The sequence below is a fragment of the Zophobas morio genome, unplaced genomic scaffold (assembly GCF_036711695.1).
Source record: "Zophobas morio isolate AGI-343-1 ecotype UQ-CSIRO unplaced genomic scaffold, CSIRO_AGI_Zmor_V1 ptg000054l, whole genome shotgun sequence".
NCBI lineage: Eukaryota > Metazoa > Arthropoda > Insecta > Coleoptera > Tenebrionidae > Zophobas > Zophobas morio.
In genome coordinates, this window is record NW_026972159.1 from 955,505 (window position 1) to 981,041 (window position 25,537).

A 25,537-nucleotide genomic window follows, 5' to 3' on the forward strand; every position below is an offset into this window, starting at 1 on the left:
TTCGGCTCAACATAAACAAAATGAGGCTAAAAGCGCCCATAAATTTCTACTAAGTTAGTTTGGATGCTCACCAACGACGAAAAGAAATTTCGTTTCCTGTTGCGACCTTTAAGCGATTTGATAAAGGAATTTAACGGCTGAGGGGGATAATGGAATTTTGTTGTTGCAGATAAGTAAATCGCGAAATTAATTGCGCAATTTGTTCAAATCTGACCAACATACACGAAACGGCACCCACAAGATGGAAACTGAGTGGAAATGTGTTAAGAAGAGTTTCACAAGATACGAATAATTAAAACGAGTATCTCGAGTAAGGCGCCAACTTAACGTAACTATCTTTTTCATTAGTGTAGGAAAGTTATCCGGCAACACATGTTTGATTCAAAGCCGCGTCCCTGTCCGTTGTCATTTATCCAATTTTGCGACTTCTCCCCGAAATCTTTGTCTTCATTAATAGCTAAACTCACGAGAAAGATCATTTAGAAAAAAATCCTCGGGATGAGCTCTCCCTACATTTTTTAACTTTGTTCAAGTAAATTTTTTATGTCCTCATATTGAACTTGGTTTGTAATTTCGTAGCGGACGGTCGAGACCTGCTTCCTTGCTTGAGGAGCTTCCGACTAAGCTTTTGGAAATAATTAATTACAAGCTGAGCAATTCTGAATTGACGTGCGCGAAAAGGTATAGTAAATATGTAATGAAAGTCCTCCGGCTCACATAGAAGATAAGAGACAGCTTTGTCTCCGAGAGTTACAGTGTTTCAAAGTCCCCTGTCATTGCAGCGGAGCTTGTTAGTTTTCAGACAATACTTTTGAATTATTAATGAGAGCAAGGTAATTATAAAGCTCTCGCTGCCGTCTAAGTCCCACCCTAGTTCTGTTTTTGTCTTGTAAGTAATGAATTTTGCAGATTCCTTTATCCGAGAAGTGCCGATGTGCCTGTTAACATCGCGAGGTTCACTCTCACCTGCGCTGACCCGCTTACGAAATTGTGTCAAGTGCTGCAACTAGGACACGTGCTTCAAAAATTGTCCGTTGAGTTGAACGAGAGTTGTGTGGTTGCTTCAAGTCAACAATTGCTACAGTTGTAATAATAAAAATATAATAATAACAAAGTTGCGAAGAAGGTGGATGCAGATTTCTCAAGTCGGGCGCCAGTGTCGACGTGATTGTTGAACAAGTTGGTAAATTTATTAACAGTGCAATAGGCTTAGCGGCAAAATCTCTTGTTATTTACGAGTGGATTTTCGAGCTTATAATGGAAAATGTATGGCAATTTATAGCGAAGCAGCTCCCAAGTAAAACATATTTAATTACCTGTATAGTGTAATTTGTGTAGGTTGCGGTTCCATACATCGGATGAATATTTACATCTGCGCCCTCCGCATGCACTCTACTAAATACCTATCCTGCAGACCGGAAGCAGGAGCAGACCACCAAACTGTTGAACTTAATGAATAGTTGGGGCATTATCAGTGAAACTGAAACTAATTTCCGTTGTGTACACGCTCGTGTCACTGAACTGCACAACAAGGCTATTAAAATTAATTGCGAACGCCGGGAAGAAAACCCAGGATTATTATCGCCGTACTTGCTAAGATGCCCTATCATAAATATCAGTTAAATTTAAATTAAACGTAATAAATGGATCTGTACACTGAGATTTCTCCACTTTCTTCAAAAATTTTATAATCGGCGACGCTGTGTTCAAGAGATTTATTATCTGGGAGCACTTAAAACCGAAATTTATGGCAATCTGTACCTTCGTTAATACAACAAGAGAGGGAGTGTTATTTTTAAGAAACTCTAGCCGGGCGTCGAGTTGCGGACAGGGCCGGCTTCGGAAACACTAAGTCGGAGTTTGAATAGCCGGTATTTTAAATTCTAAATCTGTGGTGTTTGTGTTGACGAATTAATATTTATTACTGTCCCGGCGCCTCCACCTTTTTTCCAAAATTTATATATTATTGGAAATTTTTGGAGGATCGAAAATCTGCAGTTGCTTTGTAGTGATTTTTCAAATAATGGCGACAAAACTATGAACTCTCAGATATCTTTATTTTTTCTGATGAAGTTTGTTGAAAATTTATTAAAAACATGCTTTAAAAATTAATCATGACTCACTTAGTTTAAAATATCTATTTTTTGACTAATTTGTTCAGACATCAAAATAGTTAAAGAACCGTGAAACTGTTTCCAAATAAGCTGTTTCACTTTGAAATTTCTGCCAGTTCCTTAAGATATTAAAAATTTAATTTTTGTCCTGGCGACTCCACCATTTTTATCAATTTTTTAAAAATTTGTCAACTGTCTTAAAATGACGATATTTTGGTTAGAAATGTTCGCAAAATCGCGTCTTTTGACTATTTCCACTGTATTTTTCCAAATAATGCCTAAAACGTGATTTTAAGAAACTCATTGAGTTTGGTAAAATTAATTGGAAAATGGGTTTTTCCTCGTAGTTCAAAATTCTTATTTGTCTGGCTAATTTATTCACATGTCAAAATATATGTTGAGAGAATTGTATAACTGCGTTTTGCAAGACATATATTAAAAATTTAATTTTTGTCCCGGCACCTCCACCATTTTTATCATATTTTTAATTTTTCAACTCTGTCTTAAAATAATGATATTCTGGTCAGAAATGTTCGCAAAATTCCGAATCTTTGACTACTTCCTCGGTATTTTTCCAAGTAATGGGAAAAACGTGGTTTTGAGAAAATCATTTAGTTTCATAAAATTTCTCCAAAAATGGGTTGTTTCTCGCAATTCAAAATTTCTATTTGTTAGTCCAATTTATTCAGACGTCAAAATATTTAGAGAACTCTGGAAATGATTTTAAAATATGCTATTTTACTTTGAAATTTTTTCAGTTTCTTAAAAAACATTAAAACTTAATTATTTTCCCGGCGCCTCCGCCATTTTTGTCAATTTATCAAAAATTCGTCAATTCGGTCTAAAAATAAAGATATTCTGTTCAGAAATGTTTGCAAAATCGCTAATTTGTCAATATTTTCTCGGTATTTTTCCAAATAATAGCAAAAATGTCTTTTCTCGTAGTTCGAAATTTTTATTTGTTTAGCCGATTTATTCAGATGTCAAAATATTTAAAGAATTGTATAACTGTTTCTAAAATATGCTATTTCAAGTAGAAATTTTTGAGTATTTTGCAACACACATTAAATTAATTTTTGTCCTGGCGCCTCCACCATTTTAATCACTTTTTCAGAAATTTGTCATCTGTGTCTTAAAATAACGATATTCTGTTCAGAAAAGTTCGCGAAACCGCAAATCATTGACTAATACCTCGGTAATTTTCGAAATAATGGCAAAAACGTGGATTTGAGAAAATCATTTAGTTTGATAAAATTGACCCGAAAACGGGTTTTTTTTCTCGCAGTTCAAAATTTCTAATTGTTAGTCCAAATTATTCACACGTCAAAATATTTAGAGAACTGTGGAAATGTTTCTAAAATATCCTATTTTGCTTTGAAATTTCTTTCAGTTTCTTAAAAGACATTAAAATTTACTTATTTTCCCGGCGCTTCCTCCATTTTTGTCGATTTTTCACAAATTCGTCAAATTGGTCTAAAAATAAAGATATTGTGTTCAGAAATGTTTGCAAAATCGCGAATTTGTCAATATTTTCTCGGTATTTTTCCAAATAATAGTGGTTTTGAATAAATTATTTTGTTTGATGGAATTTATTTGAAAATGAGTCTTTTCACGTACATTGAAATTTTTATTCGTTGGGCTAATTTATTCAGATCTCAAGGTATTTATAGAATAGTATGGCTGTTTCTAAAATATATTATTTCACATAGAAATTTTTGGGTGTTTTGCAAGACATATATTAAAAATTAATTTTGTATCGGCGCCTTGACCATTTTTATTAATTTTCCAAAAATTTGTCAATTATATCTTAAACTAACCAGATTCTTGTCAGAAATGTTCGCAAAATTCCGAATCTTTGACTACTTCCTCGGTATTTTTCCAAATAATGGCAAAAACGTGGTTTTAAGAAAATAATTTAGTTTGATAAAATTTACCCGAAAATGGGTTCTTTCTCTCAGTTCAAAATTTCTATTTGTTTGTCCAAAATATTCAGACGTCAAAATATTTAGAGAACTGTGTAACTGTTTCTGAAATATGCAATTTTACTTTGAAATTTCTTTCAGTTTGTTAAAAGACATCAAAAGTTAATTATTCTCCCGGCGCCTCCACCATTTTGATCAATTTTCAAAAATTCGTCAAACCGGTCTAAAAATACCGACATTCTGTTCAGAAATGTTCGCAAAATTGTGAGTTTGACAATATTTTCTCGGTATTTTTCCAAATAATGGCAAAAATGTGGTTTTGACAAAATCATTTAGTTTGATAAAATTTATTTGGAAATGAGTCTTTTCTCGTAGTTCGAAATTTTTATTTGTTTGGCCGATTTATTCAGATGTCAAAATATTTAAAGAATTGTATAACCGTTTCTAAAATATGCTATTTAAAGTGGAAATTTTTGAGTATTTTGCAAAACACATTAAAAATTAATTTTTGTCCCGGCGCCTCCACCATTTTAATCATTTTTTCAAAAATTTCTTAACTGTGTCTTCAAATAACGATATTATGTTCAGAAAAGTTTGCAAAATCGCAAATCTTAGACTAATACCTCGGTATTTTTCAAAATAATGGCAAAAACGTGGTTTTAAGAAATTTATTTAGTTTGGTAAAATTGTCCCGAAAATGGGTTGTTTCTCTCAGTTTAAAGTTTCTATTTGTTAGTCCAATTTATTCAGACGTCAAAATATTTAGAGAACTGTGGAACTGTTTCTAAAATACGCTATTTTACTTTGAAATTTTTTTCAGTTTTTTAAAAGGCATTAAACGTTAATTTTCCTGGCGCCTCCACCATTTTTGTCGATTTTTCAAAAATTTGTCAAGTCGGTCTAAAAATAAAGATATTCTGTTCAGAAATGTTTGCAAAATAGCGAATTTGTCAATATTTCCTCGGTGTTTTTCCAAATAATGGCAAAAACGTGGTTTTAAGGAAAATCATTATTTTGATAAAATTTATTTGGAAACGAGATTTTTCTCGTTGTTCGAAATTTTTATTTGTTTGGTCGATTTATTCAAATGTCAAAATATTGAAAGAATTGTATAACTGTTGCTAAGATATGCTATTTCACCTAGAAATTTTTAAGTATTTTTCAACACATACATTAAAAATTAATTCTTGTCCCGGCGCATCCAGCATTTTAATCAATTTTTCAAAAATTTGTCAACTCTGTCTTAAATTAACGGTATTTTGTTCAGAAATGTTCGCAAAATCGCAAATCTTTGATTAATTAATACCTCTGTTTTTTTCTAAATAATGGCAAAACGTGGTTTTAAGAAAGTAATTTAGTTTGATAAAATTTACCCGAAAAAGGGTTGTTTTTCTCAGTTCAAAATTTCTATTTGTTTGTCCAATTTATTCAGACGTCAAAATATTTAGAGAACTGTGGAACTGTTTTCGAAATATGCTATTTTCCTTTGAAATTTCTCTCAGTTTCTTAAAAGACATTAAAACTTAATAATTATTTTCCCGGCGCCTCCACCATTTTTGTCGATTTTTCAAAAATTCCTCAAATCGGTCTAAAAATAAAGATATTCTGTTCTAAAATGTTCGCAAAATTGCAAATTTTTAACTATTTCCTCGGTGGTTTTCCAAATAATGACAAAACGTGGCTTTGAGAAAATTAATTACTTTGATAAAATTTATTTGAAAATGGATATTTTCATTTGTTTGCCCGATTTATTCCAAGTGTCGAAATATTTAAAGCATTGTATAACTCTTTTTAAAATATACTATTTCAGGTAGAAATTTTTGGGCGTTTTGTAAGACATATTAAAAATTAAAAATTTTGTCCCGGGGCCTCCACCATTTTTTATTTTCCAAAAATTTGTCAACTCTGTCTTAAAATAACGAGATTCTGATCAGAAATGTTCCCAAAATTGCAAATTTTTGATTACTTCGTCGGTATTTTTCCAAATAGTAGCAAAAGCCAGGTTTTGAGAAAATAATTTAGTTTGATAAAATTTACCCGAAAATGGGTTGTTTCTCTCAGTTCAAAATTTCTGTTTGTTAGTCTATTTAGTCAGACGTAAAGATCTTTAGAATACTGTGGGACTGTTTCCAAAATATGCTATTTTACTTTGAAATTTCGGTCTCTTAAAAGATACAGATAAAAATTAATTATTTTCCCGGCGCCTCCACCATTTTGCCATTTTTCAAAAATTCGTCAAATCGGTCTAAAAATAAAGATATTCTGATTAGAAATGTTTCTAAAATCGCCAATCTTTGACTATTTTCTCAGTATTTTTCTAAATGATGGCAAAACGTGGTTTTGTGAAAATCATTTAATTTGATAAAATTTATTCGAAAATAAATCGTTTCTCATTGTGTCGAAATATTTAAAGAATTGTATATAACTGTTTCTAAAAGATGCTATTTCACATAGAAATAGAAGAAAAACTAATTATCATTCCGACCTCTCCACAATTTTTAAAAAAATTTTCCAAATTTTTCAAATCGGCCTTTTTGGTCGAACATTTACGAACCTGGAGAATCTGTGGTTGTTTTCTTTTTTAAATAACAACGAAAAACACATTTTAACGAAAATGATTAAATTTGGTTAAATTGTTCGCAAAAGCGTTGTTTCTTTTGGTCCAAAATTTGTGCTTATTCACTCTATAATTTTTTCGTAATCTGTTAGTTCAAATAATGACAAAAACGTGGTTTTGAGAAAATTACTTGCTTTGATAAAATTTATTTGAAAATGGATATTTTCATTTGTTTGCCCGATTTATTCCAGGTGTCGAAACATTTAAAGCATTGTATAACTCTTTTTAAAATATACTATTTCAGGTAGAAATTTTTGGGCGTTTTGTAAGACATATATTAAAAATTTAAAAATTTTTAAAATTAATTTTTGTTCCGGTGCCTCCACCATTTTTATCCACAGTCTTAAATTGGTCCAATTGGTTTACAAAGGAGTTATCACGACCGGAAATTTTCACAGCTTGGAAAATCTGAAACTATTCCTTTGGATTTTTTAAATATCCGGGAAAATATATTTTTACGAAAATTATTACCGTGAATTTTTCTTGGTTCGAAATCTGCACTTTTTTCTTCAAATATCAATTTTCTATTAAAACATATCGCTACTGAAGAAATCGATCCAAATTCAAGTTTATAAGTAGTCATAAATATCAAAAAACATGAATGTCGTAATATTAGGAAGCAGATCAACCTGTTATAGATAAAAACCAATTCAAATGAGATGTTTTTATGGCTTGGTGGATTAAACTTTTAGCTCATTACAAGAGAGATACGAACTATACGACGAAGCCATAAAAACGAATTTGATTGCCGTTATCAAATCGATGAGTTTGTTTAATTTATGTGCTCGAGACAAGATTTTTCCTAGATTTGTTATAGTTTTAAGAGTCTTTAAGAGTGATCATTTAATCAATAAAATTAGTAAACAACTACCCCACCTCGACTATGTAAATTAGGAATTCTGTTGATTGAAATACGAAACAAACGCAAGAAAAACAAAAATTGCAACTACTTATAAGTAGTTTCAGTTATGTAATAATGATGTCGGAAATAGTGTTTGATTTTTAATATTTATTTTAACTGTGTGTATTCCTGTAATGTAAATACTCGCATTAGAATGTTAGATTGTATCGAAGTAGGACTACCATAATAAACTGAATTTTTTTGCTTAACACTGAATTTTGTTAAGTTCATTAATAGTAGCACCTGAACTAACCAGAAAATTATGATGGATTGTGAAAGGCGGTCATTTTATGGTGACAAGTTTATAATACTTATTCTAATTTGTTTAACATGTTAAATTGGCACTCACCTGCGGTAACGACGCACACAGGCAATTTTCACGGTTCCTCTTCGCAACGAAATTAAGCAATTTTCCATTGGGTTATTTAAATTCGCCGAATCACTTGTCAACTCTTTAAAAAACGCGTTACAATTAAACCGGCGATTGTGACACGGCCGGTGGAAGCGGTCCGGCCTGACCTACATCCCGACGAGATTTTTTATTCAAATCAGATAAATAAACCAGCAATAAAAGTAACTCGTTACGCAACGTCGCGCCTAATTTCGCGATTGTTCTAATCTCCGCCAGCCGATTAATAATTATCCGCGACGCTCTAACGAAATTTCCATAAGCGACAAACAAGCCCGAATTAAGAACGTGAGGTCACGGGAATTTTAATAAGTTTCAATAAGTATTTTAATTTGCCTTTTACAGAGAAGTTTTTAATGCTGTTTAAAACTTTATATACGCCTCCCTTCTTCGCCGAAAACCCAAATATGAGGCTTAAATTCTGTTGCTTTTAATGGACACAAATTTAAAATAACCGGCTCCGCGTAAAAACGCGATTAAATTTTTATGCGTTTAGGCTTTTCGGAATATCTAAAAGCAATAGCAGACAATAAGGCTTTATTATCGCTTCGTTTGCATAGAAAGCGTTTTTCTTTAATTCGCAGACGGCTTTTACAAGCGATGAAAATTAATGGCGGGTCGGCCGGCGGAGAGTGGCGGCGTTGCACTAATGACGGGGGCGGCTGCAAACACGATCACAAGTAACGTCACATTTTTGAATTTTCGAAATATCGGGAATAAATTGTACTAAGAAAGCAGCTCGCGTTTTAATTAAGCGGTGCGAAAACAAGTTCCTTATCTTGTGTGCAGTTCCATTAAGATAGTGGTAATTGCTGCACCGACGTGTACCTAAATGCCACTTTTCTACTTCTTAATGTCTTTATATCACACGTCGGCGTTTTTCCGCTGCTGAAAAGCGAACACGAGAAATTAATTTCCAGAGAAATTGGCACATGCAAAGATATAATTTGTAAAGTTCGCTGAACTTGCATGGCGCCCTGTGAAAATATAATTATAGTGCATGTTGTTTTGGTCGATGTAAATGAGGCTAGCCTGGAATTAAATATACTTTTGTTGTTCTTTTTTTAATTAGAGTCGGGGTGAAAACGCTCCGCGATAGACCCCTTGGCGGTAATTAGCAATTTTACAAAATTTGGAATTTTAATAAGTGTGTGTTGACGTCAAGTTTATGGATTTGAGTCAGTGTCGAGGTCTGCGATGAAAATTACGTGTGCGGAAAGTCAAGGTTGGATTCGATGTCGTGCACAAAAAATGCGCTCTTCTAAACAAATAATAATAGACTTGATATGGTCTGACTTAACCTGAAATGACTTATTATTCCTGACCTGATTTGATCTGACCCAACCTGACCCAACTTGTGCTGCTCCAACCCAATCTGGCCTGACTTGACCTGACCCAATCTGATTTGATTGGACCCGACCCAGCCTGATCTGATCTGATTGCAAGCACTGAAATTAATCTGACCTGACTTGCTCTTTCCCGACCTGATTTGACTTGTTCTGACTTGACCTGGTTTGACTTAACCTAATCTGATTTAATTTGGCCCGCCCCGATCTGACTTGATCTAACCCAAGCCGACCTAACTTATGCTGATCCAATCCAACCTGACCCAATCTGATTTGATTGGGCCCGACATATATCAGAAAAAACTTGATCTCCAATAAATTCAATTAAAATTATTCCGTTCTCAGAAAATTAAAAAGGAAATCATACAAAAAAACCTTAGTACTGTCCTCCCATTCCTTTCTCTTCCTCTCTTCTTGATGGTTTTTCGTTATAAACCACGATGGAGTTAAAACTAGTAAAAATTAACTGCTGGCGGTTTCTCTTGTGTGTAAGCCGCGCCGCAATCTTTCCCCTGCATAAATAAAATAAGTAGTTTCTTAAACAAGATTTCCGGGAGCATTGGAAAATTACATCTCCGACGAACCTATTTCCCAAATGTGTTGTTAAGCGACCCAATTTGTTCGCGCGAACAACTGGGACCCTTATTAATTAAAAAAATTCCGACGTGATTCCGAGTTAAATTTTCGCGGCGTATTATAGTAATTACTAAAATGGCCGTATAATTCCCGGCAATAATTCCTAATTATCTCGTCGATGTCGTTCCCGGCGAAGTTTTCGCCTCCGATCGATCTTCTTGGAAATTTTATTGGCAGCTTGTAAGTTTGAAAGTTTATCGCAAACAGAGTAGATTGCTTACCAAAAAGCTGGCAGGTAGGTATCTCCGGCGTAAGCTCTCCTTGATGATCGTTTAAGCTCCTCCGAAATAATTTCGATATTGCTAAACTTGAACGGGATCGTACTTTTTCGAGACAGATTATGAGTCGGCGAGAAATGGGGAAATTAATTTGACTTTATGAGTATATCCGGTTAACGAAGGCGTGATTGTTATTTCGAGGGCGAAGTAGACGGGAAATAACGAGCGAAGACAATGCCGGAAGGGCCGGATTTTAGATTTTTTGATGAGGCCAGGTTCGGGCGGAATGCAGATCCGGCTTTACGAGCGTGCAGGTGAAACTGCAGGGCTTTTAGCGGCGCCTGGAACACCACATTTACCAGCACATTACGGCTTTTACGCAAAATTCCTCAATTTATTTATTGCTTAAGGGTGAACGTTCGGATGGCGTGCACGAAAATTAATATCAACGCTGTGTTAATTCGTGGAGTTTAATTTCAAATTTCAAATAATAATCGTCCGTGTAGCTTTTGGGATTTTTGAAAAAATTGCAGGTGAAAACCTGTATATAATAATATTTCATCAATCATCCGTGTCCAGTGCCACGCCCCCTAAGCATGTCCACCCACACCGCACATTACACCGACCCGCTCCAATGCAGGTTAACTGTACCACTTTTGAAACCCGCTTGTCGCTGAAGTAACGCCGACAAACTGGTATCCGCAAAATAACTATTGACCTTAGCAAAGGCGTAGTCATTGTGTAACTCCCGGCTTCGCCCCGAACCCGTGCCGGGTATAAAAAGACGACAATTTTAATCCAAAAGCATAATTCACTCGATCCCAACAGAAGCAACATGGCATTCAAGGTAAACACGGCGAACGCCGAAATTAATCCAAACACTAACCAAACAATTACTTAGCTCGTAGTTCTGGCCGCTTTCGTGGCCGTCGCCAACGCCGGCCTCATCGGCGCCCCCGTGGCCTCGTACGCCGCCGCCCCCGTGGCCGTCGCCAAGACGGTGGTCGCCGACGAGTACGACCCGCACCCACAGTACCAGTACGGATACGACGTGCAGGACGGTCTGACCGGCGACTCCAAGAGCCAGATCGAGAACCGCTCCGGGGATGTCGTCCAGGGTAGCTACTCGTTGGTGGACCCCGACGGCACCAGGCGTACTGTAGAGTACACCGCCGATCCCGTTAACGGTTTCAACGCTGTCGTGCACAAGGAGCCTCTGGTGCACGCCGCCCCCGTCGCTAAACTTGCGCACTTTTAAGGCGTGGAAGTGATTATTGTACATAATTTTTTATTTATTTAGAAAAATAAAGTAATACCTGATGGATAGTATTTTTTTTGTTTTGTTTTTGAACTCTTTTACGCGAAATTACAAAGTTCGTTATTTCTTTAGAAGAACTTGCCTCGCTTCTGAAGCACAAGTAAGCCCCGAAATTTGGAATGTAAAAATTTGTCTAAAGTTATTTAGTCAGGATTTCCCTTAGCCCCGGTTCAGTACAGGAAACCAAGTTTAATTATTTTTTAGAAAATTTGTAAAATTTGTGTCTGCGGAGTTTATTTTTTTGTAATGAAAGTTATTGTAATAAAGAAACTAAAGATCACCAAGATTCTTTCATGGTCTTTCAAAATCAAAATACAAAGTGCCCCCAAAATTTTCCAACGTTATTTAAAACAGAAAGACACTAAAGTCTTAAAAAACACAAGTTGCCCTCGAGATTCTTTCAAATTCTTGTAAAAATAAGCCACAAAGGCTCATCGCTTGCGGTTCATGTTTTCAGAAAGAATTCCAAAATTCTTTCAAACTCTTTCAAAATCAAAACACAAGGGGCTACAGAGAATCTTTCACATCCTTTAATAAATGAAAGATAATACTAAGGACTCCTCAAGATTCTTTCAACGTGTTAAAAGACCACAACATTCAGCCGAGATTTTTTCAAACTCTTTAAAAATAAAACACAAGGGGCCTCCGGAATTCTTTTACGTTTTTTCAAAAGGAACACACTAGAGGGCCTCAAGATCTTTAACAATTTTTAAAAAAGAAAAATACCAGAGGTCTCCAAGTTTCTTTTAAACATTTTCAAAATCAAAGCAAAAGACTCCCGAAAATCTTTCAAAAATAAGAGAATAAGAGGCCTCAATATTTTTTTAAACCCCTTCCAAATGAAAACACACAGGATTCCAGAGAATCTTTCACATCCTTCGAAAAGAAAAAATACTAAGTCGACAAGTTTTTTCAGTCTTAAAATAACAAAAGGTGCCCCGAGATTCTTTCAGAAATAAAACAAGGGGCCTCCAAAATCTTTTACATTCCTTGAAAAAGAAACACAAAAGAAGGAGAGAAGGAAAGAAGGAAAGAGGGAAACAACGAAAGAAAAAAAAAAGAAGGAAAGAAAGAGACTAGGGGTTCAACATTCTTTCAAACTCTTTCAAACACAACGGGTTCCAGAGAATCTTCCGTTTCCTTTGAAAAAGAAAAAATATTAAGGAGCCCCCCCAAGATTCTTTCAAAATTTAAAAAACATAACTCTTTATATTAAAAAAAAAAAAATACTAAGGACTGCCGAAACTCTTTCCATTCTTCAACAAAGAAACACACTAGGGAACCCCAAGATTCTTTTACATTCTTTAAAAAAGAAAGATCTTACAATTCCTCAAGATTTTTTCAATCTTTTTCAAAGTTAAGACACAGATGATCTTTTAAAATCAAAACACAAGGAGCTCCCGAGAATTTGTCATACTCTTTAAAAAAGATGGATCCCAAGATGCTTTCAAAGTCTTAAAAAAAATAGAAAGCGCTCCCGAGAATCTTATAAATTTTTTCAAAAACAAAACACCAGAAGTTTTAAAATTTTTTTTAAATTCTTACAAAATGAAAATTCAAGGGGTTGTAGAGAATCTTTTACATCCTTTGAAAAAGAAAAACACTAAGGAGCTCCCAAGATTCTTCAAAATCTTAAAAAAAAAACACAAGGTGCCCTCGAGATTCTTTCAAAAATAAAACACAAGAGGCCTCCAAAATCCTTGATATTTATTCTTTAAAAAAGAAACACATTAGGGAGTGGCGATGAAGAAAGAAAGAAGAAAAGATAAAAGAAGAAAATGAAGATGAAGCGAAGGAAAGAAAGAAAGAATAAAAGATTTAATGAAAAAAAAGGAAGGAAAGAAAGAAGGAAAAGAAGAAGGAAGGAAAAAACGAAGGAAAGAAGGAAGGAAAGGAAGAAGAAAAGAAAGAAGGAAAGAAATAAGAAAGGAAAGAAAGATAGGCAGAAAGAAAGAAAGACCGTGGAGAGAGAATTTCTCATATTCTTTAAAAAAGATGCATCCCAAGATGTTTTCAAAGGGGCCAATTCCAAGTTGGTGGCGCAAGTCACTGGTGCAGCGCAACTTTATAATGCTAACTTGGGTATCAAATGCTGGTTGCTAGGGGTGACGGAATCAACAAACGCAGTTTTGTCGAACTTTCCATTGAAATTTGCACCATGGAGTTGCGGCACCTCTAGTAGGCAGTGCAAGTTGGCGCAATTTATCTCGAAAAATTGCGCTTGTTTATTCCGTCACCCCTAGCAACCAGCATTTGATACCCAAATTAGCATTATAAAGTTGCGCTGCACCAGTGACTTGCGCCACCAACTTGGAATTGGCCCCAAAGTCTTAAAAAGAATATAAAGTGCTCTCGAGAATCTTTCAAATTTTTTCAAAAACAAAACACCAAAGTTTCCAAGATTTTTTAAATTCTTACAAAATGAAAATCCAAAGGGTTATGGAGAATTTTTTACATCCTTTGAAAAAGAAAAATACTAAGGAGCTCCCAAGATTCTCCAAAACCTTAAAAAAACACAAGGTGCCCCCGAGATTCTTTCAAAAATAAAATATAAGAGGCCTTCAAAATCCTTGACATTCTCTAAAAAGGAAACACATTAGGGGATGGTGATGAAGAAAGAATGATAGGAAGAAAGAAGGAAAGAAGGAAGGATAAAAGAAGGAAATGAATATGGAACGAAGGAAAGAAAGAAGGAAGGAAGAAGGAAGGAGAGAAGGAAGGTACCAAAGAAAGAAGTAAGAAAGAAATAATGAGAAAAAGGAGGAAGGAGGAAAGAAAGAAAGAAAGAAATAAAGAAGGAAAAAGAAAGAAATAAGGAAGAAAAGAAAGATACGTAGAAAGAAAGAAAGACCGTGGAGAGAGAATTTGTCATAGTCTTTAAAAAACATGGATCCCAAGATACTTTCAAAATCTTAAAAAGATTAGAAAGTGCTCCCGAGAATGTTTCAAATTTTTTCAAAAACAAAACACCAGAAGTTTCCAAGATTTTTTTAAATTATTACAAAATGAAAACTCAAGGGGTTATAGAGGATCTTTTACATCCTTTGAAAAACAAAAATACTAAGGAGCTCCCAAGATTCTTCAAAATCTTAAAAAAAACAAGGTGCCCCCGAGATTCTTTCAAAAATAAAATATAAAAGGCCTCCAAAATCCTTGATATTTATTCTTTAAAAAAGAAACACATTAGGGGATGGCGATGAAGAAAGAAAGGTAGAAAGAAAGAAGAAAAGATAAAAGAAGAAAATGAAGATGGAGCGAAGGAAAGAAAGAAAGAATAAAAGATTTAATGAAAAAAAAAGGGAGGAAAGAAAGAAGGAAAAGAAGAAGGAAGAAAAGAAGGAAGAAAAAAGGAAGGAAAGAAAGAAGAAAAGAAAGAAGAATAGAAAGAAGGAAAGAAATAAGAAAGGAAAGAAAGACAGGCAGAAAGAAAGAACGACCATGGAGAGAGAATTTGTCATATTCTTTAAAAAAGATGCATCCCAAGATGGTTTCAAAATCTTAAAAAGAATAGGAAGTGCTCTCGAGAATCTTTCAATTTTTTTCAAAAACAAAACAAAACAGTTTCCAAGATTTTTTAAATTCTTACAAAATGAAAATCCAAGGGGTTATGGAGAATTTTTACATCCTTTGAAAAAGAAAAATACTAAGGAGCTCCCAAGATTCTCCAAAACCTTAAAAAAACACAAGGTGCCCCCGAGATTCTTTCAAAAATAAAATATAAGAGGCCTCCAAAATCCTTGACATTCTCTAAAAAAGAAACACATTAGGGGATGGTGATGAAGAAAGAAAGATAGGAAGAAAGAAGGAAAGAAGGAAGGATAAAAGAAGGAAGGAAGGAAGAAGGAAGGAGAGAAGGAAGGGACCAAAGAAAGAAGTAAGAAAGAAATAATGAAAAAGAGGAGGAAAGAGGAAAGAAAGAAAGAAAGAAAGAAATAAGGAAGAAAAGAAAGATACGTAGAAAGAAAGAAAGACCGTGGAGAGAGAATTTGTCATATTCTTTAAAAAATATGGATCCCAAGATACTTTCAAAATCTTAAAAAGAATAGAAAGTGCTCCCGAGAATCATTCAAATTTTTTCAAAAACAAAACACCAGAAGTTTCCAAGATTTTTTAAATTCTTACAAAATGAAAACCCAAGGGATTATAGAGGATTTTTTACATCCTTTGAAAAAGAAAAATACCAAGGAGCTTCCAAGATTCTTCAAAATCTTTAAAGAAAATTGGAGACGGTTCTAAAATCCTTCACATTCTTTAAATCTTTAAAAGAGAAACAAATTAGGGGATGGTGATGAAGAAAGAAAGGTAAAAAGAAAGAAGGAAAGGTAAAAGAAGGAAATGCAGATGGAACGAAGGAAAGAAAGAAGAAAAGATAGAAGGAAGGAAAAAGAAGGAAAGAAATAAGGAAGAAAAGAAAGAGAGACAGGAAAAAAGAATGACTGTGGAGACCTGCTAGATCCTTTCACTTATTTTTAACTAAGACACTAGAGGCTCAAAATTCTTTTTTCAAACTCTTTCAAAATGAAAACACAAGGGGTTCTAGAGACTTTTTCACATCCTTTGAAAAAGAAAAATACTAAGGAACCCCTAGATTCTTTCAAAGTCTAAAAAACACAAGGGACCTTCGAAATTATTTACATTTTTTAAAAAAGAAACACTAGGAGACGTTGAGGAAGAAAGAAATAAAGAAGGAAAGAATGAAAGAAAGAAGCAAGGAAAGAAGGAAGGAAGGAAAGAAGGGAAGAAAGGAACAAGGAAACAAAGGAATGTATAAAGAAAGAAAGAAAGAAAGAAAGAAAGAAAGAAAGAAAGAAAGATAGAAAGAAAGAAAGAAAGAAAGAAAGAAAGAAAGAAAGAAAGAAAGAAAGAAAGAAAGAAAGAAAGAAAGAAAGAAAGAAAGAAAGAAAGAAAGAAAGAAAGAAAATAAAGAAGAGAGAAGGAAATAAAGGAAAATCTTGTGGACTTGCGAGATTCTTCCATTTTTTAAAAGTATGTCACTGGGGACTCAAGATTCTTGGAAAGCCCTAAGAAAGTACAGGGCGGGTGGGCGGGGCTAGAACTTGCCAATATAAGACTGGTTTTGGCAAAGGACCTATTTTCTAAGAAAACAATGGGCGGTGGGCGGGGCTAGTACTTGTCATGATAAGACTGATTTTGGCAAAGGACCTACTCTTTAAGAAAATAAAGGAAGGATGGGCGGGATAACTATTTGCTAAGATAAGACAGATGCTGTCAAATGGCATACTTTCTGAGAAAATAAAGGGCGGATGGGCGGGGCTAGTACTTGCCAAGATAAGACCGATTTTGATAAAGGACTTACTCGGTAAGAAAATAAAGGGCGGCTAGTACTTGCCATGATGACTGATTTTGGCGAAGACCTACTCTCTAAGAAAATAAAGGGTGGGTGGGCGGGGCTAGTTCTTGCCAAGATTTCATGGAGTTGTCAGTTGGAAGTTCTCAAGTTGTTTTTTTTTTCATTCTTTCAATAATATAACACCACGAAGTCCAGCGATTGCTTCATATTCTTTAAAAAATACATACATTCTAAAATTTAATTTTGTGAAACTGATTTTTTTTAATTCGTAGGGCCATGAAACATCCAGAAAACATGAAATTAACAATCCACCATAAGCCTTATTACAATACTTGTTTAGTTTACGCCCAGGAAGTAGAAACGACCTTAGAAAAATACAAATAAAATAATCAGGGTTATAGTAGTGGTGATTTACAACACTTGATTCATAGAGCCTTTGTTCCTTTTAGGCAAGCAATTGAAGTGACTAGTACTTATTAAGATAAGACTGAAAAATAATAACAGTAGTTACTAGGTTGGAGAGGGGGTGAGTGGGCGGGCTTGCTTATAAGACTGTCTAAAATCAGTTTTATCTTAGTAGATGGTAGCCCCGCCCACCCACCCCATCTTCAACCTAGTGACTACTCTTATTATTTTTCAGTTTTATCCTAACAAGTACTAGCCCCGCCCACCCACCCTCTATTTAATTAGAGGATATGCCATTTTCCAAAATTAGTCTTTATTTTAGCAGGCAATATCCCACCAACCTGCTCTCTATTTGGATAGTGGTGAAATATTTGCAGTTGCGAAAGAGGTATAACAATATTTTCCTATTTTCTATGATAGAATGATATGACCTAGATCAAACTGCAGTTTTTTTATGTTCAATCAACAAAAAAATGTAACAGAGATATTGTAAAAAAAATCACCATTGTTTCGATTTTTTCCTGTTTTTGGTGTGTTAAACATTACAGAATTTTTTTAAAAATCTCACATTGACAATATTTTGAAGGTCCCTGTCATATTAAATATTTGTTACTAGTACAATTTATTTAAATAATAATGTCTGTATTAAAATCAAAATGTATCATAAATTATGTCAAAATGCGTCGAATTATGTTAACAGGAATATTAGTGGAAAATTAGTGACATTTAATTAGAGGGTGGGTGGGCGGGGCTAGTACACGCTTATTATTATAAAACTCTGTCTAAAATAAGTCTTATCCTAGTAGGTGGTTTAAAGTTGAAAATAGTTCCAAATTTTTGAAAATTTTTGACGTTAACAGCTTTGAAACAAGAGTCAGTTGAAGAAGAATAACTAGTTGTTTTCTCTGAAAGTTCAAACATATGTGGAGAAATGCGCTTTTTTCAAATTATGCAAAAAAGCTCAAAAAATGCAAAATATGCACACAAGATGCATTCCGTTGGAGCGTGCACTTTTCATCGCATCACGGAATTTCCTCGTCGTCCGTTATCAACTCGAGCTTTAAAGAGCTTTCGCTTCCAGCGTGCGAGAGAGACGCGAAATAAACCCACAAGTGGGTCCCCGGCATAAAGATAACGTAAGGAGTGCGATGCGACGTGATTTACTATTATTGGAAACATGTAAATTTAGTTCGGATGGCCTTTGTACCAGGTGTGCGCCATCGATCCGTCCCCGTATCTCTAATTTAAAATTTTCTCTGCCGGCGAACGGAGTATGTGTACAATCAAAACGCCGCAATCTTCTTTCACTTGGACGCACAAATAACTCTTCACTTCTTTCGGGCGCACGCACCACTTTTCCGTCTCACGTAAAAAACCTATAAGCTCTCTGTTGCCAATTTCCACCTTGCTCGTTTCGACGAATTATTGTTTCGTGCGGAGATGATTGAATGGTAATTGAGGAGGCGCCAAACCAGCCGGAATTTCTTCGACGAAAGAACCTCATGAATATTGCACCGCTACTTTCTGCTCGCGAGTTCATGCCCTGACGAGCTTCGACCCAAATTATGGCGTTGTTGGGGGTGTTTCGGCTAAGTAACGAAGCTGGACGCAGGACCGTAACGGGCCCGGAAGCGGACCCTCAATCGACGTACATAATTTAAACAGTTGCCGCATCCCGGCTCTCAAGAATAGGATACACTCGACCCTAGACGATGCCCTAAAAGAATTTAAAATAGTTTTCTTTCGATTTTAAACTGGGGCTTCGGTTTTAATTGAAAAGCGTCGTTGCACTTTTCGGGCGGCGCCGCCCCTGCGCCGCATACTTCGTTTTATGTTTGTTTCTCCGCCCTGTGAAAGAATTAAGCATAAAGGGAATTAAACATCAGTTCGGTAATGTAAACGCCTTTGAAAATTCTATTAGCAATTAGACGTCCTCTTCATGGTTGCGAAATTCCTTTGAAGCATTTACGAAATTTTCCGCAAGCGCTAATTTGACACACGACGGAATGGAAAGATTTCGTGATTAAAGAAATGTTCCTTTCATGGTTGTCTCCGGCAGCGGGGCGGCGCGAGCTCGTATTTATGTCACGTCCCGGCAAGAAGACATAAACAAACAACTTCTCAAAAAGAAATTGTATTTCACATATGATGCTGGCCCGTTCGGTCCCTTCTGAACTAAATAACACCCCATTTGGGGAAGAGATGGCGAATTCGAGAGCGATCACGACTTCCTTACAGGCTTAGGGGAGAGTGGAGGATCGCGGCGGCTTAATCTGATGCAGATTCTTAAATAAACGGCAAGGAGGGGCGGCGTTAGTTTCGCCGAAATTCAATTTGGAATATGTTGTGCGTTCGACAGCTAAGAGTTAAACGAGAGCGAGGGAATTAAATACGTATAAGAAACCCACCTTTGCTTCCAGAAGTAGTTTTTTAAAAAACTATTTTCTGCTTTTTATTATGACAGAATTAGACAAAGACTGTCGGCTGAGAATGGGTTTGACACTTTATGTATTAATCAAGACAACGGAACGCTCAAGAACTATCCCTGATGAATAACCATTTCCCGCTCGAAGGAGTTCTCTTTTTGTTTTACTTTATGTGGAATCACGAACTTCCCGTGCCCTGATTTTAAATAATGAATCGTGCCTCAAATTGAGACATCATGTTTTAACAGTGCAAATTATAATAATTCCACTCTCCCGGGAAATCTTCGTGTAAATTATGGAAACATATGCTGCGGTATGAATCCCCCGAGTAAGTCATCCTTTACAGGTAATGAACTGCGTAGTTTCGTAGGTATTTACCGGTTTTGCGTTAAGGTTGAGATCCAGAGGATGAATAATATTAACGAGTGTTGTTAAGTTCCCTAAACAAAAGTGCTCGCGAATTAATTAGGGTAGCGCGAGGGAGACTTTTAAAATTAATTATAAATAAGGCATTCACATTAAATTTGAGAACTCAAACTTGTTCCATAAAAAAATAACAACAGTAAAACCTTAAGCTTTTTAAAGTTAAACAAAATAATTAATGAACCTGGCTCTTTTATGTCGGCGAGATAAGGGCGGGCGCGTCGGGACGAGTAAATTCATCATTAAATTCAGACAAAAACGGCTTAGGAAAACTAGGAAAATACAACCTGAATTATTCAGTCCGGGCGCGAAAGCTATTTAACTAATACAAAATTTACTCGTGTTTTACTGCCGGCCACATTATGACGGGGAGATTTTTGAAATAATTTTTATTGCGGCCAGACAACTGTGTTTTTACTCCCGTTATTAAAAAAAAAATTACAATAAAATGTCGTCTTAACCATATAAAAGTTTTATTAAGTCGTAATAATTCTTTGTTTTTGATGACTTTTACTCTGAGTTATATATTTCAGCAACGTTTGTTTTATAACCAGATGTTCACCACGCCACCAAATGCGAGTCCGTGATAGTCCTCTGACAAATTCTAGCAACACAAAATTTTATGAAGAAAACCTCATTTGGCCATGTTTTCTCCACGTTTCATTATCCCTAGAGTACGAAAAAGTAGGTATCTCGTTTCGGCCTGTCTGTCTATCTGAATAACACGTAGGGAGTGAAACGCTAACCATAAAATAACGTAGTCTTGTACTTGTAGTTTATGAATCCGTGTTGAGTTTTTAATGCTTTGAAATCTGTAAATGTTTTAAGATTATCGGAATCATTGATGATGTTAAATTAGAATTTTGTGTAATAAATGTTTTTTAAATGTTGAATTTTTATCCTAGACATTAATATTTTTGAAAAAAAATCGAAATTGTATAATAATTTTTTGATTTCGCAACTTTTCGGCTTTTCAATTTTTCGATTTCTGGATTTTCCGATATTTCAGTTCTACAATTTCATTGATTCTTCACTTTTTCGATATTTAAATTTTTCCACTTTTCAAATTTTCAGTTTTCGATTTGTCGATTTTTCGATATTTCAATTTTTTGAATTTTAAAATTTTTGGTTTTAAATTTTTCGATTTTTCGATTTTTTAATTTTTCGATTTTTTAAATATTAGATTTTTCGATTTTAAATTTTTCGACTTTTTGATGGTTCAATGTTTCGAAATTTTTAATTTTAGATTATTCAGATTTTGATTCGATTTCTCGATCTTTCGATTTTTCGATATTTAAATTTATCCATTTTTTCAAATTTTTAATTTTTGGCGTTTTTAAGTTTTCGGTTTGCCGATTTTTCGATATTTCAATTTTTTGAATTTTAAAATTTTTGGTTTTCCATTTCTCGATTTTTTAATTTTTCGATTTTTTTAATTTTAGATTTTTCGATTTTAAATTTTTCGACTTTTTGATGGTTCAATTTTTCGATTGTTCAGTTTTTCGATTTGTCGATTTTCTGTTTTTTGGATTTTTTAATCTTTCGATTTAATCTTTAAATTTTTTATTTTGCGATTTTTGGTTTTATTGATGTTTGATTTTGCGATTGTACAATTTTTCGATTATTCGATTGTTCAGTTTCATTATTTTTATTTTTTAAAATTTAAAATTTTTGAAGTTCTCAATTTTTGGTTTCTGGTTTGGACAAAATATTTCGATTTCTTGATTTCTTGATCTTTTCATATTTCGCTTTCTTGATGTTTCAGTTTTTTGATTATTCGGTTTTTCGATTTTTCAGATTTTGGATTTTTGGATTTTCCAATTATTTGAATCTTCGATTTTTCAATTTATCTAATTTTCAGTTTTTGATCCTCCAATTTTTCGATTTTTCTGCTGAAATTTTTTCAATTTTGGATTTTTAGATTTTTGGTTTTTTTGATTTGTTAGTTTTTCGATTATTTCATTTTTTTGTTGTTTCAATGATTCGATTTTTAGATTTTTGGATTTTCCAATTTTTTGATATTTCGATTTTTTAATTTTATTAGAGCTTTGTGATTTTTTGAATTTACCTTATTCAATTTTTTATTCTTCAATTTTTCGATTGTTCTACTTCGATTTTTTCAATTTTAGAGTTTTCGATTTCTCGATTTCTCGTTTTTTGTTTTATTTTTTAGTTTTTAGATTTTCCAATATATATATATATATAGTTTATTTATATATAGTTTATTTACGGCAAAAAAGCCTTTACAGCATACATCGGTACATGGAAAGAACGATAACACAAGGTACACATGGTTCAAAAAGATTACAATAATATAGCTCTAATATTTCTCTTAAAAGTGGGTAACATGTCCGCAAAGAAGTCAACATAATCACTTACACTGTTACATGCAAACATTAGAGAATTCATGGGTGATCGTAACGCAAAAATCTATGTAGAACAACGGAACTGACCTGAGGGTATAACAAGGGACGTTAAACTGCAGTAAATTAATAATATTCGGTACGTCATATTGATTATTTAATACTTTATAAACGAAACATACTTTTAGAAAAAGCCTACGAGATTCTAATAAATCAAGTCCTAAGTAGGATCTACTAAGTTCCATGGAAGAACTTACATTCGTGGGTAACCTATGAAGCATGGATCTTATAAATTTATGCTGAATTTTTTCAATTCTCTCAACGTGAGTCCTGTAGTATGGGGCCCAGATTAAACACCCATATTCAAGTACAGATCGCACAAATGTAATAAACAATATAGTCAGGGTGCGAACATCGGTAAAGTTCCTAGTAAACCTTTTAATACACCCAAGCAATTTATTTGCTTTGGCGATAACAAAGTCACAATGAAATTTAAAGGTTAATTTGCTATCTAGGAAGACTCCAAGATCTTTGATCACAGTATTTATTTTCAGAATTTTGTTGTCAATCAAATAACACGGTTTATTAGGCTTTATTTTCCTACTGAAGTTAATGGCCTGACACTTATCAAGATTTAATACCATCAAGTTTTTAGCACACCATTTCGTTAAACAATCAAGATCATGTTGCAATAATTTCATATCTGATTCGTCTTTTATAACACTGTACATTTTAAGGTTTTTTTGAAACTTCGATTTTTCGATTTTTCTGAATTTTAGTTTTTCGATTTTTCAAATTACCTATTGTTCAATTTTTGATCCTGCAATTTTTCGATTTTTTTTCTGCAATTTCAATTTTAGATTTTTCGATTTCTCGTTTTTTTGATTTTTTAGTTTTTGGATTTGCCGATTTTTCGATATTTTAATTTTTTGAATTTTAAAATTTTTGGCTTTCCATTTCTCGATTTTTTAATTTTTCGATTTTTTAAATTTTAGATTTTTTGATTTTAAATTTTTCGACTTTTTGATGGTACAATTTTTCGATTCTTCAGTTTTTCGATTGGTAATTTTCGATCTTTCGATTTGTAGATTTTCTGTTTTAAATTTTTTAATCTTTCGATTTTTCAAATTTTTTATTTTGCGATTTTGTGTTTTGTTGATGTTTGATTTTGCGATTCTACAATTTTTAGATTTTTCGATTGTTCAGTTTCATTATTTTTAAATTAAAAATTTTTGAAGTTCTCAATTTTTGGTTTCTGGTTTGGACATAATATTTCGATTTCTTGATTTCTTGATCTTTTCATATTTTGCTTTCTTGATGTTTCAGTTTTTTGCTTATTCGGTTTTTCGATTTTTCGGATTTCGGCTTTTTGGATTTTCCAATTATTTGAATCTTCGATTTTTCAATTTATCTATTTTTCAGTTTTTGATCCTCCAATTTTTCGATTTTTCTACTGAAATTTTTTCAATTTTGGATTTTTAGATTTTTCGTTTTTTTGATTTTTTAGTTTATCGATTATTTCATTTTTTGATGTTTCAATGATTCGATTTTTAGATTTTTGGATTTTCCAATTTTTTGATATTTCGATTTTTCAATTTTATTAGTTTTGTGATTTTTTAAATTTACCTATTTTTCAGTTTTTTATCCTTCAATTTTTCGATTGTTCTACTTTTCAATTTTAGATTTTTCGTTTTCCCAATTTCTCGTTTTTTTTATTTTTTAGTTTTTGAAGCTTCGAATTTTCGATTTTTCTACATTTTAGTTTTTCGATTTTTCAAATTATCTATTGTTCAGTTTTTGATCCTTCAATTTTTCGATTTCTTGTTATTTTGATTTTTTAGTTTTTTGATTTTTGAATTTTTCGATTTTTCAGTTTTTAATTTTTTGTTTGGACAAAATATTTAGATTTTCCTATTTCTCAAACTTTTCATATTTTATTTTTTTGATGTTTCAATGATTCGATTTTCAGATTTTTGGATTTTCAAATTTTATGATATTTCGATTTTTCAATTTTACTTCAAAATGTTTGGCTTTTCATTTTTCGATTGCTCGATTTTTTGAATTTACCTATTTTTCAATTTTTTATCCTTCAATTTTTCGATTTTTCAACTTTGATTTTTTCAATTTTAGATTTTTCGATTTCTCGATTTCTCTTTTATTTTATTTTTTTGTTATTGGATTTTTGAATTTTCTGATTTCTAAAATTTTTGATTTTTCGGTTTTTAAATTTTTTAATTTTTCGCTTGGAAAAAATATTTTTTCCTTTCTCGATTTTTGGATCTTTCGATTTTACGATTTTTTGATGTTTCGTTTTCCAGATTCAACTCTAAGTTTCCGATTTATCAACTTTTCTATTTCTCGATTTATCGAGTTTTCGATATTAAGATTTTTTTGATTTTCCTATTTCTAGATTTCTGGATATTTTGATTTTTCACTTTTTCATGCGTACTTCAATTTTTCAATTTTTCTATTCAGATTTTTCAGATTTTTGATTTTTAACTTTTCGATTTTTCGACATTTACAGTTCTCAATTTTTCCATTTTTTGATTTCCCATTTTTTCAACTTTTCTATTTTTCCAATTTTTTTTAATTAATTTATTGTTTTGATTTCTCGATCTTTCGATTTTGCGAGTTCTCGATTTTGGATTTTTCAATTTTTAGAGTTTTAAAACTTTTTATTTTACTATTTCTGAGGTTTCGATTTTTCAACTCTACAATTTTGGGTTTCTCGATTTATTGAGATTTCGATGTTTCGATTGTTCAGCGTACCGATTTTTCGACTTTTTAAATTTTAAATTATTCAATTTCTCAATTTTTAATTTTTCGTTTGAATAAAATATTTTCATTTCTCGATTTCTCACACTTTTCATTTTTCGTTTTCTTGATGTTTCAATTATTCGATTTTTCGATTTTTCGCATTTTCGATTTTCAGATTTTTGAATTGTACAATTTTTTGATAGTTCGATTTTTATATTTTACTACATTTCAGTTTTGGGATTTTTGAATTTATCTATTTTTGATCCTTCAATTTTTCAATCTTTCTACATCGAGGTTTTCAATTATAGATTTTTCAATTTCTCGTTTTTTGATTTTTTAATTTCTAAAATTTTTTATATTTCAATTTTTCA

The 25,537-nt window shown here is 33.2% G+C and overlaps 2 protein-coding genes across 2 annotated transcripts in view; both read left to right on the forward strand.

Annotated features, from left to right (window-relative positions):
* Positions 1–25,537, forward strand: part of LOC135142820 (protein O-mannosyl-transferase TMTC1-like) — a 489,367-nt gene that overhangs the window by 21,243 nt on the left and 442,587 nt on the right. The window lies entirely within an intron of this gene.
* Positions 10,695–11,492, forward strand: LOC135142821 (larval cuticle protein A2B-like). Its single transcript, XM_064074591.1, has 2 exons — positions 10,695–11,010; positions 11,065–11,492. The coding sequence occupies exons 1-2, from the start codon at positions 10,999–11,001 to the stop codon at positions 11,419–11,421; spliced, it is 369 nt and encodes a 122-aa protein (XP_063930661.1). The 5' UTR covers positions 10,695–10,998; the 3' UTR covers positions 11,422–11,492.